Source organism: Gallus gallus, chromosome 2 (genome assembly GCF_016699485.2).
Source record: "Gallus gallus isolate bGalGal1 chromosome 2, bGalGal1.mat.broiler.GRCg7b, whole genome shotgun sequence".
NCBI classification, from domain to species: Eukaryota; Metazoa; Chordata; class Aves; order Galliformes; family Phasianidae; genus Gallus; species Gallus gallus.
This window is the reverse complement of record NC_052533.1, coordinates 42,541,032-42,558,586: the sequence shown is the minus strand read 5'-3', so window position 1 is coordinate 42,558,586 and position 17,555 is coordinate 42,541,032. Positions and strand designations below refer to the sequence as shown.

The 17,555-nt window shown below is 45.0% G+C and overlaps 1 protein-coding gene across 3 annotated transcripts; it reads right to left on the bottom strand.

The window, feature by feature from the left end:
- Window positions 1-6,399: 6,399 nt before the first annotated feature.
- Window positions 6,400-13,804, bottom strand: CDV3 (CDV3 homolog). 3 transcript variants are annotated; one of them, XM_025147217.3, is made up of 6 exons: window positions 13,414-13,804; window positions 11,918-11,997; window positions 10,715-10,851; window positions 9,582-9,744; window positions 8,654-8,703; window positions 6,400-8,274 (listed from the first exon to the last, which is right to left on the bottom strand). In XM_025147217.3, the coding sequence occupies exons 1-6, from the start codon at window positions 13,639-13,641 to the stop codon at window positions 8,258-8,260; spliced, it is 675 nt and encodes a 224-aa protein (XP_025002985.1). In that variant the 5' UTR covers window positions 13,642-13,804; the 3' UTR covers window positions 6,400-8,257. The 3 variants fall into 3 exon arrangements, with proteins under 3 accessions (XP_025002985.1, XP_015136987.1, NP_001026161.2); XM_015281501.3 differs by having other exon boundaries at window positions 6,400-8,703; NM_001030990.2 differs by lacking the exon at window positions 8,654-8,703.
- Window positions 13,805-17,555: the final 3,751 nt, after the last annotated feature.

The window sequence follows — 17,555 nt, the reverse complement described above, 5'->3', positions numbered from 1 at the left end:
TGGACACCTGCAATGCAAGGAGCCTGGGCTGTCACAGGGGGAGGTCACAAGTGAAGCAAAGAGGACACAGCAAGAGAATCCAGGTCTTGAACACCACAGTGACAGTGTGCTGCTGTCAATCACAAGTGCCTGCTGTCATTGCTTGGAGTCACCGAGCAGATGAGCGAACACAAAGAGACAAACCTAGAGGTTTAAATTCAGTTGCTGCTGTTAAGATAAATTTATTTTCTTCAGCTTTCTTTACAGGAAACATCACAAAAGTGCTTTACAGAGTTTGATACCATTACTCTAACATGGGACAAAAGTAGAACAGAGGTGTGCACTGCACAGTCAGAAGATGGCATATGCAGAAACCATCAGAGGGAAACCAGGCTAAAAAAAATCTACTGACAAAAAAATATATATATATACATAGCATAGGTTTTGAACTTAAATTATTAGTATAAAGATATATAAATATTACAGGCACCAGTAGGTTCCTGTGTTAACTGTGGGGGGCCACACAGTGATCCTGTACTCAGCTGTGATGGATGGGCTCCTGGCCAACCCTTTTCCCAGCCAGCCAGTATCCTCCTTTCTTTTGTACTGCTGTAAGAACTCAAAGGGCTTTATCTTTGTTACTTCAGGTTGGCTCTGGTGCTGAGGCATTCCTGTACATTGCTGAAAGCACATTCAGTTTCATATTTTCATTTATAGAGATGTCCTCTTCGCTGTGTCATCTTGTTATTGAACCAAACCAAATCTCCCTCTAGGCTGGACCCATGCTTCTACTGCCCAGGTCAGGCAGTTGTGCTTGAACTAACAAGTTACCAGTCATGCAGCTCTGTTCCTTCTCATAGCTCATCTGTTTTACTGAGACCAGTACTACTCCTTTCAGTTTGCTGCATTTTGTTGGAATGAGCTGTCATGGACCCCTTGAGGATCTAGACTTCAATTCTTCAGGACTCAGGGACATCATATTTACTTACTAAACATTTTGCAGCAGCAGTAGAGCTGTGTATGTGGTGCTGGAGCCTAGGCAGGTGATGTACAACATGATCCTGACTCATGAGTTCTTGCCTACAGAACTGCTCTCAATAAATGGTCATTGAGGTACCTGGCTCAAGATCCTTGGCAGGGTAAAATACAGCTGAACAAAAGAAGGGAATATCATTGTGAAGAAAGGTGAAATACTTAAGAGAGAGTGGTGCTGTGGTTTGAGCTGCAGGAAAAAACAGCCAAGCCAGCTTACAAAGCCAGTTTGCCTTCTACCTAAATTCCCAGACTGAAGATGCAGTGTAACCAGTGAGAGCTGATCAGCCCTGAGGGGTACAGAGTGGTTAAGTAACAAGAGGCATGGGGCCAACATGAGGCTCTGTGCAGTGGCGCCAGCACAGCTACATCTTTTAGGATGTGTACAAAAGGGCATCAAGAAATGTGTTCTGCTTTACCTCTGCTTTCAAACTAGAATTGGTGACGGGATGGGAGAAAAGCCTCACCTCCAACCTCCAGACGATACAGTCCCCTGCAGCCACTACTGTAATCCTTGTAGGTAAAACAGCTAACGTAAGGTATCCTCTCAACCACAGATGATTGCTAATAGCAGAAAGCAGCTGCTTTGTATGACATAATATTCCAACACTGAGAGAGTACAGCGCCTAAGAGGCAAGCATACATCCAAACAGAGTCTTCTTCCATCATACCACCTCTGCTTTATTCCTAACGAGCTGTTGCATTCCTGGTAAATGCAATTAGTACTTAAAGACCAAGCCTTACTTACAGTTGTATGACCTCTAACCTACAAGATGAGGATGTAAAGAGATGAAACGACACAATGACTAAGCCTGCCCCTGTGTTGCCGCGCTACCTTCATGTCAAATATAATCTAATTTCAGTGTCCAGTTAAATACTCCACCAGGTTACGTTAGAGCAGGCATGCCTGAGCACTTGGTCAAAGCAAGGAATGAATATCCTTGCTTCACCTCTGCCGTGAACAAAGAAAAGAGTAACACGAATGTCAAGTAAGTTTGCCATGGGCTGTGTTCTCTTGTGCTGGGTTCTGGCTGCTGTACCTACATGTTAGTGAGATCTCAAATTAAGTTTTAATGAAACTGAGGCCAAGCAACAGGAATATGGAGCAACTCTACCGAAACCAATGAATTTATGCTCCCCTGAATGCCTGGAGATCAGATTAACATACGTTTTACCTGCTTGGCAATGTCTTCCATAGAACCATAGAATCATTTTGCTCTCATTTATCAGCCGTATTTATGGTTTGAATCATTTTGTTATTGTAGTACATATTCTGAAAGAGATACAGAACAAACGATTTATTTAAAAGAAAATGCAACAGCATTTTAACCAATGCTCCTCTGTAAGCACAGTATTTGAAATAAAGCAGACAGTTACAGCTTGATGACTTCAGTGCTGTAACAACTGAGCTAGAAAGAAAATCTCAATATAGAAGGTAGAACAAGAAAAGGTCAGATTGAGTAAAAAGCATGAGCAAGTCATGCTGGTCACTGATAAGAACAGTGGATCACATGCATGACACTGAAGACTTCTGTATATATATGATGGCAAAATCCAATGCTTATAGAAAGTTAACAGGTTTGTCAGCACTAGGGAAAGTGGTGATTGCCAGGATAAGCTAACCAACTTGTAAACCTGGCAAAGAGCAGCAAGTAAACGCTAGTAGGAAAAACAAAAGGCAATGAATACTGGAAAGGCTTTAAACCACTCATACATGCTCTGGTGGGTTCTGAATTAGTTGTGATCTTTCAAGGGGACGATCTAGGCATCACCATGGACAGCTCGATGAAGACGTCTGCTCAATGTGCAGTCAAGAAAACAAATAAGATCTTAGGCTGTATTAAGGACAGAACAGCATGGAAAAATATTACAGCATAAATTTCAGCTGTGAGAGGCAGTAAGCACAAGGCAGCTTATCTGTAAAGGGAAAGAATAGATGATGGATGTCTTAGAATTCTCCTACCTACCATATAATAGGACATTCCTCAAGGCCATTTTAAGCCTGCTACCAGTCTGCTGACCTCACTGCTGCATGAAAAATACCACTCATCATCACCCTACGTACATCAAAAATCTTCCTATGTTTTGCTTTACCATTCACCATTCAGCTAGTTGAACGTTCACTCCAAAGGAACTGCAGTAGTCTGCTGAAATCTAACAGTAATCACTTCTGACAGAGAATCATCACGGCTGATACGCATTAACAACTGTCTTAGAGGTGCCACAATGATAAAAATATCAGTAAGAGAAATAGCTGCTGGGCCTCATCTCTCTCTGTCCAGTCCCACCAGGGGTCTGATTTGTCAGCACGCATGCCACCATCGTGTTCTCTACTGCTATTTGGAGCTCTGCTGTAAAAGCTGCGCAATGAACCTTGAAATCACCAGCACCAGCAGGCCAAGGCAAATTCACAAAAACTACTTCTCCATGCTCCTCCCACCGCACTTAACTGCTAGAACAGCAGAAATAGTAAATAGAGCAAGTGTCTCTTCTGCGCCTGTATTCCTCTCCTCCTCTGCTTACTCCGAGTTCTGAACCATGTCACCCTGCATCCTGCCACAGCTCTAGTTTCTAGTAGATTGAGCAAGCCTTAGAACAGCCACATGACAAGAGACGGCTCTGAGCAGAACTTTATTTCAGCCACAGGGTTTACAAAATACAGCGATACTGATTTTGATGTATTCCACGTAAAAACAGAAAGCCTTACATTAAGACACCATTTGGGTTGCACAGTTAACCAGAGAGGAAATGCCTGTTAGGGCAAGGTTCGGGCTAAGCACTATGACCACGCTTATTAAAATAACCATCTGGTTATGTAATACTTGACTAGAGCACGGGTTACATTCTGCAAGAATAAGTTCTCTCCAGAATAGCATGAAATACTATAACGAAAGCTAACGTAAGGACATTTTTATAATGATTTTCGGTCCTCCTGCAGCACCAGGACTTGCTCTAAGAACACCTCCAGCCCCACAGCACCCTTGTGAGGTATTTTTTGCACAGCTGGGGAAGCTGAGACAAAGTGAAACTAAATTACTCCAAGCTAACACAGCAGCTCAGAGGGAAACCAAGGCCCAAACCCCACTCTCTTGGCCACGCGCTCTGGCTACGGAACGTTTGCTTCTTTTCGCTGCATACGGTTGTATGATGATGATACATTCCCATTCCTGTTTTTGAGATGCACTTTTTCTGATGATTTATTAATACTGTGGTACATTTTTAATACTTACATGAAAGCTTGTTTCCTAATAAGACCACTGAACTATCTAGGAATTTGTCCATTCCTGGTTCTCTTTCTAGGTAAGTGGTTATACATAGCCTCACACCAAGGCAAAACTCCACCCTCTGTCTGGGCAGAAAGAAACAGAACGCCCTCTGGAACTATTGAACTTCAAATACTTCTGTTGAGTTACAGGGATTCCTCACTTCTGAAAGTAGTGCTGATCACTGCAGCACTGTCCCTCCTACCCAAGTGCTCACACTCCACTCCCTGCCTCCTGCTGTGCATTCAGTACTACCACTTAGCATAAAGCCTCCCTATTCCTTCTCATGTCTCTCCTCGTGTTTTACTTCATTTCCATCTTCTCTTCTTATTAATAAGATTATTTTCTATTTTGCTTCCCACAGAACATGGTGAAGCTACATCTGTGCTTTAGAAGCCAAGCTATAATACATGAAAATTACCTTACCCAAAACCAGTTCTGTCTTCTGCTGTCTTTTCCCATCTGCTACAGCTTGCAGCTTCTTATGCTATATCCAGAGAAAAATGACTTTTTTGGTTTTTCCTGAAAAATTTACTGGCAAATACGTTGGATTCTCTGCCCCCTTTTACACACTTGCTTTCTGAATCCAAAAGCCACATGCGAGTCTAGCACTGCTTGAGCAGAGTTAAATATAATTATTGCAAAAGCCCGGAAAAGCAAACTTCATCACGTGAAGTCTTCTCAATTTTGCATATTCTCCCTGACCTAAACAGCATACAAACCTCTGTCTTGTTGTGGTGAAGGTCAACAAAGACAGTAAAACACACACAAAAAGACCCCTCAGCGCCTATAACATCAGATTTCTAATGCAATTTGTGCTTTTAATAACTCAGCTATTCCTGAGTTTAAGAGTTACCTTGGACATGACTGCTACAGCTAACTGCAAAGATACAACTGAGGCAGCAGGAGAGGGCCACTTCTCATCAGTTCCCTTTACCTGTGGGTAAGATAAAGCATAACTGAGTGAGGGGCAAAGTAGGGGCAACAACAAAACTGATCCTCTCCTCCATTTCTCGTGAGCTCAAGCACATACATACGCCAGACTCCTACAACAGGCACTTGGGAGGTCCAACCTTTTGTTTTAAGTGGCAAAAGCTAGGCTACCTAAGCACTGCACCACCAAGAACCACAGATATGAACTGCTCCTTTTCTGATAAGTAATACACACGTAAACGTTCTCCTACCAAGCTGCGAATTTTATGGCCTTAATAAGTTACAAAGCCTGTGGTTTAAAGAAAAAAAACAAAAAAAAAACAAGGAAAAAGTAACATCAAACATTCCAGATGGACATTAACAATCCACTACTAAAGCACATTACATGTTATGAAGTTCCTGAAGCGTTACACAATGACATTTTACCAACTGGTATTAAGCAGCTCACATTCACAACTGACAATCCTTCATTTATAGCAGAAGCCTTCCAGCAGCACTCTGAAGGAATGAAACTGGCATTTTTCGCATGCCTCCAATGAATGCATCAAGAAAGCAGAAAGTTGGGTTTCTCAGTCTCAAAAGCATACTGCGCTTCTAAAGAGTACTGACTTCCAAAGCTCCAGGAACGCAGAAGAGCTAATTGTAAGAAGGAAGATACTGACAACCGGCACTTTCATCGTTGCTAGTGATGATATTTAACACAAGAAACACTAAAGGAGCCTAATATTCTGTACTGCAGAAATCTGCTGTGCTTTTTTTTCCTTCCTCCTCTTTTTTATGCCTCCAGAAAGAATCTGGAATGATATGCTTAAGAAAGGACCCCCAAAATAGTTCTCAGTAGCAGATGGGCTCCTGTGAGGCTGTTGAACAGCAGCAAAACGAGGATTTTTCATTCCTTAGTTTAGCAAAGCTAGCTTAAGTGAAAAGCACAAACCATCATTCACATTCAATTCAGTCTCAGAACAGCACTACGCAGTGGCAGTCAGAAGACACTCTTGTCAGAGTGGCCATCTAAGCTGCTGTGTTAGAATTCACCTTGATGTGCACTGCTGTAAGCTGCTGGACATGGCCCACCTGAGCTGACTACCCACTCCACAGTTTGCCCCTTAAGAGCCCCAAATACAACACGCTTGCTAAGCTGTCGCAGGGTTATAAGCTAGAACTGAAGGTAAAGATTCATTACACTCCAGAATCCATGTATATTTCCATTTTATTTCATTTTAAGCTGTTACAGGGTTTCTTAAACCGCCAGAAGTCATGCCCAAAAACTCAAAGACGGTACAATGGACAGTCTCATCTACCCTTCGTACAGGAGATCAGAACTTGATTCATGTGCATTGGCGACTTCAATCGCTTTAGAGAATCAGGAAAAGTGTTTTTAAGATTTCACATTTCTACCACTTGAAGCGACATGTCCATTTACCATGAATTCCACAGAAATCTTGAGTGACACATCAACAGTTTTGCTGGCAACAAGGTATTTTCAAGGAAGATACATGGCTAAGAGCTCAAGGTATTGGTACCAGTCTTTCAGCGGGGTTGTTTCCAAAGTCTCTGACTAAAAAGTCTCTTGAGCCCTCTCTTTAGTAGCAGCTTCTAGCAGAAGTTTTAAAGACTTAACTTTGCAAGAACAAAGCCAGTTTTAGTCTGTGCGCAGAAGAACCAGGTGAAACCCTGCCCCACCAAAGTCAACAGCAAAATTCCCATTGGCCTCAGAGAAGTAGACTTAAAGCGAGTCAGCAGTTAGACAAAAGGAACCCAACTATGCAATTCCCACGCTATCATCATCCTCTGCAAATGCACAGTACTCCCACACAAGCAAGCAAGTTTTGGTTTGTTCCCTTGTTTCTCTTGCCATTGGCAACACTTAGAGATGTTGGGTCTTTTTTTTTTGGCATTTACTCAGAAACATAAACACTGGAGCATGCCACCATTGTACTTCATTTTCCTTCTGGCATAAGAAGAGAAAAAGTTACAGCAGAACACTTTTGGTACACGTCAGGTTTTGCTGACTGAACCAGTTATAGGCAATGTCCTGTACTCTTAATGTATCAGTGCCATTCTGCCTGCCTTCACTAAATTAATTTAGAAATGACAACGGCTCAAAGTAGTCACTGCCTTCTGTTCTTACCCAACATTCTGACTTTATTAAATACCATTTATGAGTTTGACTTTGAGGATTTCTGCCTCAAAAAGCCTGCAGGCTTCACCAAACTAGTCAAGCAACTAAGGCTTATCAAGCATAAGTCACCCCTCCATACAACAAGTTATTTTGGTTATTAAGTAACCACTGCCCTTTAACAGACAAATACCCATTCTTAACAAAGGATAATGTATTTATTCTCATCTGGTATTACTATTGCCATGTATCTTACATTTTTTTTTTTTTAAAGATGACAAATTTGAAAGACTATAGTTGGAGTCTGGATACCTCTGTGTCAAATCAAAACTCTTAGTGCCTTAGGGTGAGAAAAACAAACTTCATGATAAAAAACGGAACAAAATAAACCCTATTTCACTATAATATTCCACTGTCATTTAAATACACTGTAATTTGATATCAGAAACAAGGAAGGCATTTTTTGGTGGAAAATAGGAAAAAAAATGCTTAAACAGACAACTGTGAAAATGGCTAATACAAACAGACCATTCAAACCCATCAATCCTCCAATCTGATACTGAATGAGTTTTAATTTGTTTCACTGTTGCTTCAGTACAGCTATCTAAAAAGGTAAACAAACTACAGCTCTGTGTTATACTTGGGTAGCACGGGTGGTATGGTATGCTCCAGAAGTCCCTGGTAGGCTATGGCTACACATGACAGGATTCCTCGGAAGGGGAAGAGGATAGGTTTTTCGTTAAGGTCACTTAAATCTTTGTTATAGCAAATTGGAACCAAATGGCTGACTTCTGCAGGATTTCTGACAGGAATCCAGTAGAGCTGGTTTCAAGTTTCAGATGGCCACTAAAACAGCTGTAACCTTCTCTTCCAGAAGTTGTGATCCACATGGTGTCCACAATGAGTGCAGCAAGTCTGAGGTAGTCAACCTTTACGAAGGCTCAGTATCTGAACATAAAAAGATTTTGAAATGACCACTGGCTGTAGGTATCTTTCTGAGCAATTAAAGAACACCGATGACTCTCGTTCAATCATTTACATTAATCTGCCCCATATCCAATGGAGAAGTTGTACGATACGCTTCCATAGCGCAGGAGAACCGATCACTTATGTCAAAGTATTCTGCACTTGCTGCAGTAGATCCAGCAGAAATAAGGTGGCATGTTCATCATAGCCGTTAGCTGTAGTTTAGTTACCTTAGTAGAAGGGTTACCAAAAAAGCATTCCTTAATTGTAATGTGTATGCAGCTCTACTGATCCCCAAGCACAGCATACTGGTTGTCTAGCTGAAGTTTAAGTGCCTGGTTTTTTGAGACCTCATCCCTACCTCTAGTTTTGTGTTTTACTACTTCAAAGCTCTTCTCCATTTCTTTATCCCTATGGGAAAATAAATGTAATCAGTAAATATCACTAGCTTGTAAATTTCTAGTTGATTTCCACCCCACTCCAACAAAAACATTACATTATTAACAGAAAACACTAAGGTCTAGAGTTTTAACAGAATAGCCAAACATTCCCAAGCAAATCTTGTAAAACTTGTTCACTAGAATCAAGCTTATCTTCAAGTACAATTCAGGTTACGCTACACATTTCAATATTAAAATTCTCTAAAATAAATTCAAGTACATTTACGAAAGATAATGTTTTGAAAACAGAAGCCCATTCACTTTCTGGAGTAGTCAGATTTCCACCTTTGTCCACTTTGCACCATTCAAGCCCTAATGCAATGACAGCACATCCCATTTGCCAAGTAGACAAAGCCACACCAAAACCAGAAACAGCTCCAGCTAGGCTGTGTTCATCAATACCACATCGAGAAGTCAAAACACCAAGCAAATGAAATAAATATCAGGCTATTTATCTTCCTTTATTTAAGTTACCTTCCCATCTCTGATGAGAAGGAAGCATGCTCAAGACATTCTACTCCTTTTTCTGACAAGTGATAACAAAGATCCTCATCGCAGCTAGCATCTAATGAAACCAGTTACTGTCAAGAGCAAAAATATTCTACTTGGAAAAATCCCCCAGCAAGTCAATTAGGTAGCTGGGAATCTTGTTTGGCTCTCTTACTGGGCTACATCCTATACAAGTTATTTCAAGGGAAGCCCCTTCTATAGTTGGAAAACACAGTTACCAAAGAGACTGATTTTTTTGGTACTTTCTTTCCTCTGTGGAAAGATTCGGGCTTAACCCTTGTAACAACATAAAACAGTGCTAAAAACATATCCCTTAAGGAATTAATGGAATGTACTTACTTTCGACTGTCTACAAGCTTGGCAGTAGACTGCAGTGATGGAAACTGTGTATCACTATAGATTTCAGGTGGTCCTTGCTGTGCCCTCCGTGGCCTGCCACCCTCTCTGGCGCCGGGCGGCCTGTATACACCACCAGTTTGAACTGGCTCTGGGGGTTCTGTAACTAGTTATAGGAGCAACACAGAGACAACAGAGTAAGTTTGCATTCATCATGAAAAAAAAAAAAACCACCACCACGAAAAAAAATACCAAAAAAACCCCACTACACACACACAGAAAGAACCTTACAAGTATGTCACTGCATTTTTTTAAAACTTGGGAAGCCAATGCTCCAGGTAAGGCAGGGAAAAAGATGTCATCTAATTTTATCTATACTCAGTATTTGAATTGAAATGCAGCTTTGGCATTTTGCTCCCCAAAGTTCAGAGCCTCAATCCTCTAAGAATACATTTGGTTTGGGTTTTTTTTTTTTTGCAATTTACTAGCACTTGTATTTAAAACTTGAGATCTGAGCATGTAATTATGTATTTGCCAAATCTCATTTACAGCACCTCTCCATATGCTGAAGGGAACACTCAAGTAGTTTACATTCAAGGTAAAAGTCTACAATGAAATGACACGTGATTTTTCCCCTTCTACAGGTACAGAAACAAACACGTCCACTGATACTAAGAACTGAATTTAAACAGAAGTGCTCTCCCAGTAAAATAACTCATTTTGCAATGTCATATTCTGTGTACCCTAGAACTGATTCGAAAGAACTACAGTGTGCTATTAATCATTGAGCCCTACTCAGGAAGTGACATACTGAACACCAGATATTGGCTGAACACCCACTTATCATCAAAGCAATATCTTTTGACCCATAGAAATGCTTCCAACTGATTTTTTTTGCAAACTATGAAGTAGAGGGCGTTAATTCAAAAAAATAATTAAAAATGAGATGCTTTCCATCCTCCCCACTTTGAAGCCTGAAATAAAAAAAGACAGCTGCCACGTTTACTGTAATTATCTGACAGCTTTATCAACTCCGTTCCTCAGAAGTCTTCAGAGAAATAGGTACTCCTCCTTGCACTCTGCATTCTCAGTAGCTTAATTCAGACTGGTACAATCAACAACCAAGTTACATTTACCAATTGTTTCAACAACAGGCGCTGGTGCAGGAGCTGATTTGTTCCAAGGACCAGATGATCTGTCTACAGCACCACTGGTTTCCTCCCAGTTGTCGCTAGGTTCTTCTCTTTTTTCACTTTCATCATCTTCTTTTTCACTGTAAGAAAGAAATTTATTACACACTAAATCCTACTAATCAAGAAGTCATTACGTCCTCCTTCCCCCTCCCTTGAGTACTTTGTGTCTTGTTTTCAGCTAAAAGATCTCCTGAGCTGGATAATCAACAGCCTCCAGTAGGTTTTTCCTCCATCTGCTTGTCCAGCCTACCCTTGAATCCATAAACTAAGTCATTACAAAATCCTATGACAGAAAGTTCCACATGCCTGAAAATACGCCACAGTGTCAAAAGCATTCAGAATGCTGGCCTTTGTCTGGAAAAGCACAGCGCTCGCTTTTCAATCAGACAGTGAAGCAGTCCACTTGTTACTTGTTCATTCAGACATGCCGTTCATCTGCTCTGCCACTCTGATGGTACAGAGAGCTTGTGGACCAGAAACCTGTAAACAGCCTAGGACTATCTGCCCTCAAAGAGGAAAAAAAGTGGAAACCAAGCAGATCAGTGCTGAAGTTTATCAGCACTAGGAGGATCACGTGATATTTTCAGCCTAAAATTGTGGTCATTAAAATCCTTTTTCCAACTTGATGCAACCTTTTTCTTAACCAGAACAGACTGAAGTAGACTCACTTTGGATCACACTACAGGAAGAATCTAACGAAAAAGCAAACAAAGCATCTCGGATAGGCTCACAGATGCAGTTCTGCAGGTCTCATCACAACATAGTGGTTTTATCAACTATATTTTTGTACTCTTGAAATAAAAACGCAAGCATTTGGGAATTCACTCCAGACTGAGTCAGATATCCTTACATCGTTCAAGTGATTCAGGAGGAATTACTACCCGGCATTACTCTCAGAGAAATTCCTGTTCTGTTATCTTTACACAAGGGGAATTTTAAGTACTTGGAGAAAACTTTGAGTCTCAAACCAAAGAGAGGCCCAAGACATCAAAATGACAGATAGCCTAAGTTACCCCACAGCAATCAGACCTACGCTAGCAGAAACATATCAAGGCTCTCTTTAGTCGTACTCCGTGGAGAAAAAACAGTGTTTTGAAACATGCAAAGATAAGCCTGATGAGGAAAAAAGAGGGGGAAAAAAAGTACCTTATTTGCATGGACTGAACTCTAAGACCGCTATAATCAATTTCTTCTTTTTGTTCAAACTCCTTCCAGTCATCCTCCTCCTGTAAGGGAAGAAAGAAGCTGTTAACACCTTTCTAGTAAACGATGAAGAGATGATAGCCAAGATAATACAAAGAAAACCAATGGCAAACATGCAGCTCTGTGGCAAACCAATCTGCGAGCACCACTGCCAACAAGGAAAAAGATTCCACTCCTTCCTCCCCTAACTTACTGCACGCCCCTATAACGTGCCTGTGAGCTAATTTTAACTGATTTTAACTCACTACAACAGTCACAAAACGCCCCAGCAAAATAATAGGCATTCAAGTGAGAGAAAACCACATCAGCTTAGCAAAAAGCTAGAGGAAAGGCAAGGAACGCCAAGCAGGGAACAGGACTGTGCAGCAGAGAGCTGTGAAATGCAGGGCAAGACCTCTCCCTTTTACTGAGCTTTTACGACAGCTTGAATGCTCGTGAAACTTTAGGTTTACTCCTCCATCACATATTTCATAGGATACAAACAACAAGGAATACCCTGAACAGCTTCTTGTCTTCGGAAAGAACATGGGGAAGGTCTCAAGACGGGAGTTGGATTACGTATCTGGGGAAGGAGGAATCCACCCGAGCAGAGCCAATTTTGTCCTTCACCAGATCCTGGTATTGCTAAGGTAGGGCTGATAGAGACCAGGACAGATGAGCAGTTCTCCTTAGTCACAGAGACACACGCTGAATAATTAGTAGTTATATACTTCCTGCGTTATACTGCTTGCAATAGGAATGCCAAGGACACGGCTCCTTTGAGGAGCACCACCTCAGTGCCCTGCACACCACCACCGTGCAGCACAGGCTGTGACCCGCTCCGAGGTGACAGCGGAAGCGGCCCGGCGTCACCGCACCGCCTGTTAAAAGACTCGGAGGCCTCCGAACACGTGTGACTCCACAGCTCCGAAAGCCTGGAGACTCCTTATGCCCCCATCTCCGTGGAAACAGTACGGCTCCCAAATTAACGCGCGTTTCACATCTAAGGAACTCGATTTCCAACCCAACTCACGAGAACCGCGTTCACCGACAATTAGAAAGCAGGAAGGCTTTCCGTCGCCCTCGCTCCAGCCAAAAAGCCCCCGCAGCTGCGAGCACCCCAGCGTTAGCAGCACGCAGCGCGAGGCCCCAGATGCCAGCGCTCACGCTCACCTCGCGCTCTCACCACCACGCACCCCACCACCCCCCGGCAGCGGCTCCCCCCGGCCGGCCGGCCTCCGGGCGCCCCGTAGGCACAGAGGGGGCCCTCCCAGGCCGCTTCCCGAGTCGCAGCCCCGGCGCTCCCGCATGGCCGCGGCGGGGCAGAGCCGCCCGCACCCCGCATGGCCGGGGCGGCGCCGCCCCGGGGCTCCCCCTGCCGGCAGGAAGGCGCGGCGGCCCCGCGCCCGGAGGCGGCCGTGCCCCTTCCCCCATCGCCGCCCCGCCGCCCCGGGCCGCACCTTGCTCTTGGCGGAGCCGCTGCTAGAGGCGGCCGCCCCCGAGCCGCCGCCGTCGGTCGGGCGGGGTCCACCGGCCGCAGCGGCCGCTCCGGCGGCGTTGGAGGCGGCGCTGGAAGCGCTGGAGGCCGTGGAAGCCGCGGCGGCACTGCGGCCGCTCTTCTCCTTCCGTTTCTTCTTGTCCCGCTTGGCGAAGAAGTCGTCGAGGCTTCTCTCCTCGGTCTCCGCCATGGCGCCGGCGGGGCCGGGCGCTGCTCCTAACGGCGGCGGGAGGAGGAGGAGGCGGGAGGCGGCCGGGCCGACAGGTGCAGTCCTCAAGCGGTTGCAGCCGGCCGGGCCCGCCCGTTGCGCGGCGGCGGGAGGCTGCCGCACTCCACGCTGGTGGCCGCCGCTTGACACGGCACGAAGCGGAGGGGGCGGGGCTAGTGCCGAGGGGCGGGGCCTTCCGGCTGACGCGCCACCGGGAGGGAGGGCGCGGGGCGGGCGGAGACTTCCGCGCGTGCGCCGTAGCTCCTCAGCCAATGAGAGGCCGAGGAGGAAGGGGCCGCCGGCCAGTCGGAAGCCTCCGGGGCGAGCCGCTGACGTCGCGACACGAGAATGCGTGGCGTGCGGGGAGGCGGTGGCGCGGCTGCTGATTGGTCGAGGAGGGGCGGGGGCGGGCGCGCCGGGGACCGTTGAGCCCAGGCAACGGGATGGGTGGGGCTCAGGTTGCGCGTGCGCGGTGGGGGAGGCGCTGGCGGCGCGTGGAGTGTGTGGGCGCGTGCCGGGCGCGGGCAGCGCGGGACGTTGGTCGCTTCCCGCCTCGGGACAACGGTCCGTTCCTGTCAGCGCCCGCGGAGCGGTGCTCCTACAGCACTCCGGCAGCCGGGATATCAGCCTGCCCGGTGTGCCCCTTGTGCTCTGGGGCAGAGTAGTGAAGACGGGGAGACGCACCTCACCAGGTGTCGGTGCTGGCTGTGCCGCCAGCTCGGGTGCTGCGGGGACCTCAGCTCTGAGGAGCACAGCAGGAGTGCTGCAAAAGCCTTGGGTCGGGGCTCTGTGCGAGGCTGTGTCAGCCTGTCAGGCGACATACAGTGACAGGCAGCGTGGCTGGCGGTGACCTGGGGCGTGGGTCAGCCGTCCGGAGGAGGTGTGAGCGCTGCTGGCCTGTGAGCTGAGCGGGAATTATCCCTCACACGAGCATGGGTTTGAATAAAAACACAAAAATAAGCGTGTTTCTTTTCTAGTATCACTTTACGTTTTCGTACGTTAACATACAAATTAAAGTGTTTCCAAACTGTGAAGAACGTGTGCCAGTGTCTTTAATTTGTGCCTCTGTGAAAATCGAGATATTTGGCGTTTACCATCCGTAATTCTCAGCTCGTCGGAGAAAGCAGAGGAGGTGTCAGTGCCGTGCTGCAGGAGGGGGTCAAGTGCCCCCTGCCTTTCCCTTTGTAGCGCTCTGTAGCTGTCACTGAGTCACTGCAGTCGAGTGCTGGAGCTTGAGAGCTCTGTTACGATCCTCTCTGTGCCTGCTGTGCTGTGATGTCCCCCTATTTCTCCGTTGCCATCGCGTTTGTGCACTCTGGGATTTGATCCCACACAGAGCAGGCCCTGAAAAGGAAGAGCTGCAGGCACAGCTTGTTCACCCAGTGACACTGAGAGTGCTGTGTGATCGCTGACGCCTTCTGTTTTACCACAGGCACAATTGCATCAGTGGAGAACATATTCCGCAGTGAATTCTCGTTCTCTGTGTCCATAGGGGCACCTGCCCTCTCGCATTGCCCTCCTCAGCTGGTAGGAAGTTGCTGCAGGACAGCTCAGTGGGAAAGTCTTTGAGACCCTTTTGCCTTCCCTTGCATTTGCATTGCATTTCTGCCTGGGAAGCTCCTGTATCTCTGCACTGCACCACGCTGTGACTTGCAGGCTCGGTGCTGATAACATAATGCAACTAAGCAGATAATTTGTATCCCTCAGCTTTTGTAGCAGAGAAGCTAATAATGGCCACTAAGTACAGTGCTGTGTCTGATTCTAAGATACACTTTTTGAATTTCAGCAGCTGGTAAAATGTTTTCATTGCATTATTACGGGTAATCCCTAGTATCAGGCTAAAGAATGTGAATCTGATACCTTTTTCCTGCTTTTAGTGTCTGCGTCACTTGTCCCTTGCAAACAAAATAGCTGGAATGACCGACCCTGGATTAGAAACTTAATACCTGTCAGGAACCAAGTACCAAGAGAAATTTCAGCTGTTAAATCTGGAACAGGCTCAGTGGAAACCATGGAAAATAGCAGCAATGTTTTAGGCCTCTGAAGGCTTAGATCCAGGTTTAAAGACACGTCTGAGTTGACACTTTAAAGGAAGCATTAGTTATGTTGGCTATGCCTGGATTTTCCTCCCACCTCTAGCTTTATGCAGAGCTGCAAAAACACGCTGATGTGCAGATTTTGTAGTCAGCTGCAAATGTGTTGCATTAGCTTATATGGTTGAGATCATGAAAAGGTCATGATTGCTGTCCTTTTCTTTTCCTCTCAAATTCGGTGATCATCGGTCCTTGAGCAGAGGACATTTGGCTGAAGAATGGCTTGCAGGCACAGACTAGCAGAAGTAATGCTTGCAATGCAAGGACTTTATCCAGAATGCCTTGATGCAGCGACAGGAGCATGAGCTCAGCAGACAGGTTCCTACAGCGTGACATATCACTGACCTGTGCAACCAACCCTTGGCAAGATGCAGTGTTCTGAGTGTCTCTGCTTGGGTACAGATTTGCTGGGAGGACTTTGACTCTTTTCTCCCCCATGTTAGTGTGTGGTGCAGTGTGCTTGCCATGGCATACTGCCATGCCTGCACACCTCTTGCCTCTGTCCTGTGGCTATGATGTTTCTTGCCAGGACACTGTTCCCTGCTCATCCTGATGCATTTTATATACACCAAGGTATGAAGCACTACTGCATGGTGTAGAAGTGCTGCAGTAGTCACTATGCATGTGGAGAAGCTGCAGAAAGGGAAACCAAAGGGAGTTGTGGGTGACAATGCACAACTTGGGAAGGAGTTAGGAACAGACTTCCACTCCCAGACGTTTTGTGTTTTGTCTTATCCTGACTTATCTGTACCAAATTACCGCCCTCCTGTGAAATGAAGGTGAGAGTACCTCAAACTGCTTTGACATTTGCAGATCACAAGCAGAACATTAACTTGGTAACTCTTAGGCAGATGCCTGCCTAAGGAAATTGGAGAAGGTGTCCTTAGGAAAGTGCAGCTGCCAGGCAGAGCAGCTTGCAAAAGGGTTCTGGTTCTCTGCCACAGCAAATCTGGTGACAACAACCCAAGGATTTGTGTCACTGCATCTCATGTACAGCTCTTTATGACTATTTTCTATCATCACTGGTACTCCTGATGGTTTCCCAACTTGATAAATTCTACACAGATGTGGAAGAAAGTTTTATCACTGCTCTGAGGAGCCGACATTCTGGAAGAGAAAAAAGGGGGTTGCCATCATTTCTTTCTTTTCTGTTTCAGGTTAATCTCTTAACAAATCATTTTTTTTCTTAGAAAAATTCTCCAGGCAGGGCTTTTTTTTTTTTTTTTTTTTTTTTCCCCAGAGATTAGTCAAGAAATTGTCTGTCAAATAATAGCCCCGGGAAGGACTTTTCATGTGTGGGGAAATGTGCAGGGAAAGGTTTGACAGTTGTGTGCTGATTCCTCTCATTCACTGATGGATCGATTGTAGTGGATTTGGATCTTAATGGTCATTAAAAATAGTTTTGTTAGCTAATGTTTCAACTAAAAATTGAAATACCTTCAGCCTGTCACAGATGCTATATGCCATGTTCTCTAATATATGCCATTTCTATGTAGTCTTTGAGTCCACTTAATAAACCCTCTTATCTCTTTTTCTAAGTGTCTGTATCATGAAATCCTGATCCAACAGAGTGGATAATAAAAGGATGTGACTGAGGCTGCAAACAAAGCTGCTATTGCTCTCCTTCACCTTCAGCTTTTCAAAAGTTTAGTCTAGAGTCAAAGCATATTTACTAAGTTCTGTTGGGATGCTTGCTTTAGTGCTCTTGCTAGCTTGTGTATCGCAGAATTCATTGCATCAAGTTACTGTAGCTGAACTGCCCGGGCCTCGTTTTAACTACATTTCACTCTATTGAGCTGCTGG

Coding starts and splice junctions, on each gene's coding strand:
- CDV3 (XM_015281501.3), bottom strand. CDS start 13,641: ATGGCGGAGACCGAGGAGAGAAGCCTCGACGACTTCTTCGCCAAGCGG. Junction 11,998..13,413: donor GCGGCTCCGCCAAGAGCAAG/GTGCGGCCCGGG, acceptor CTTCCCTTACAG/GAGGAGGATGACTGGAAGGA. Junction 9,745..10,714: donor GCCTGTTGTTGAAACAATTG/GTAAATGTAACT, acceptor TCCTATAACTAG/TTACAGAACCCCCAGAGCCA.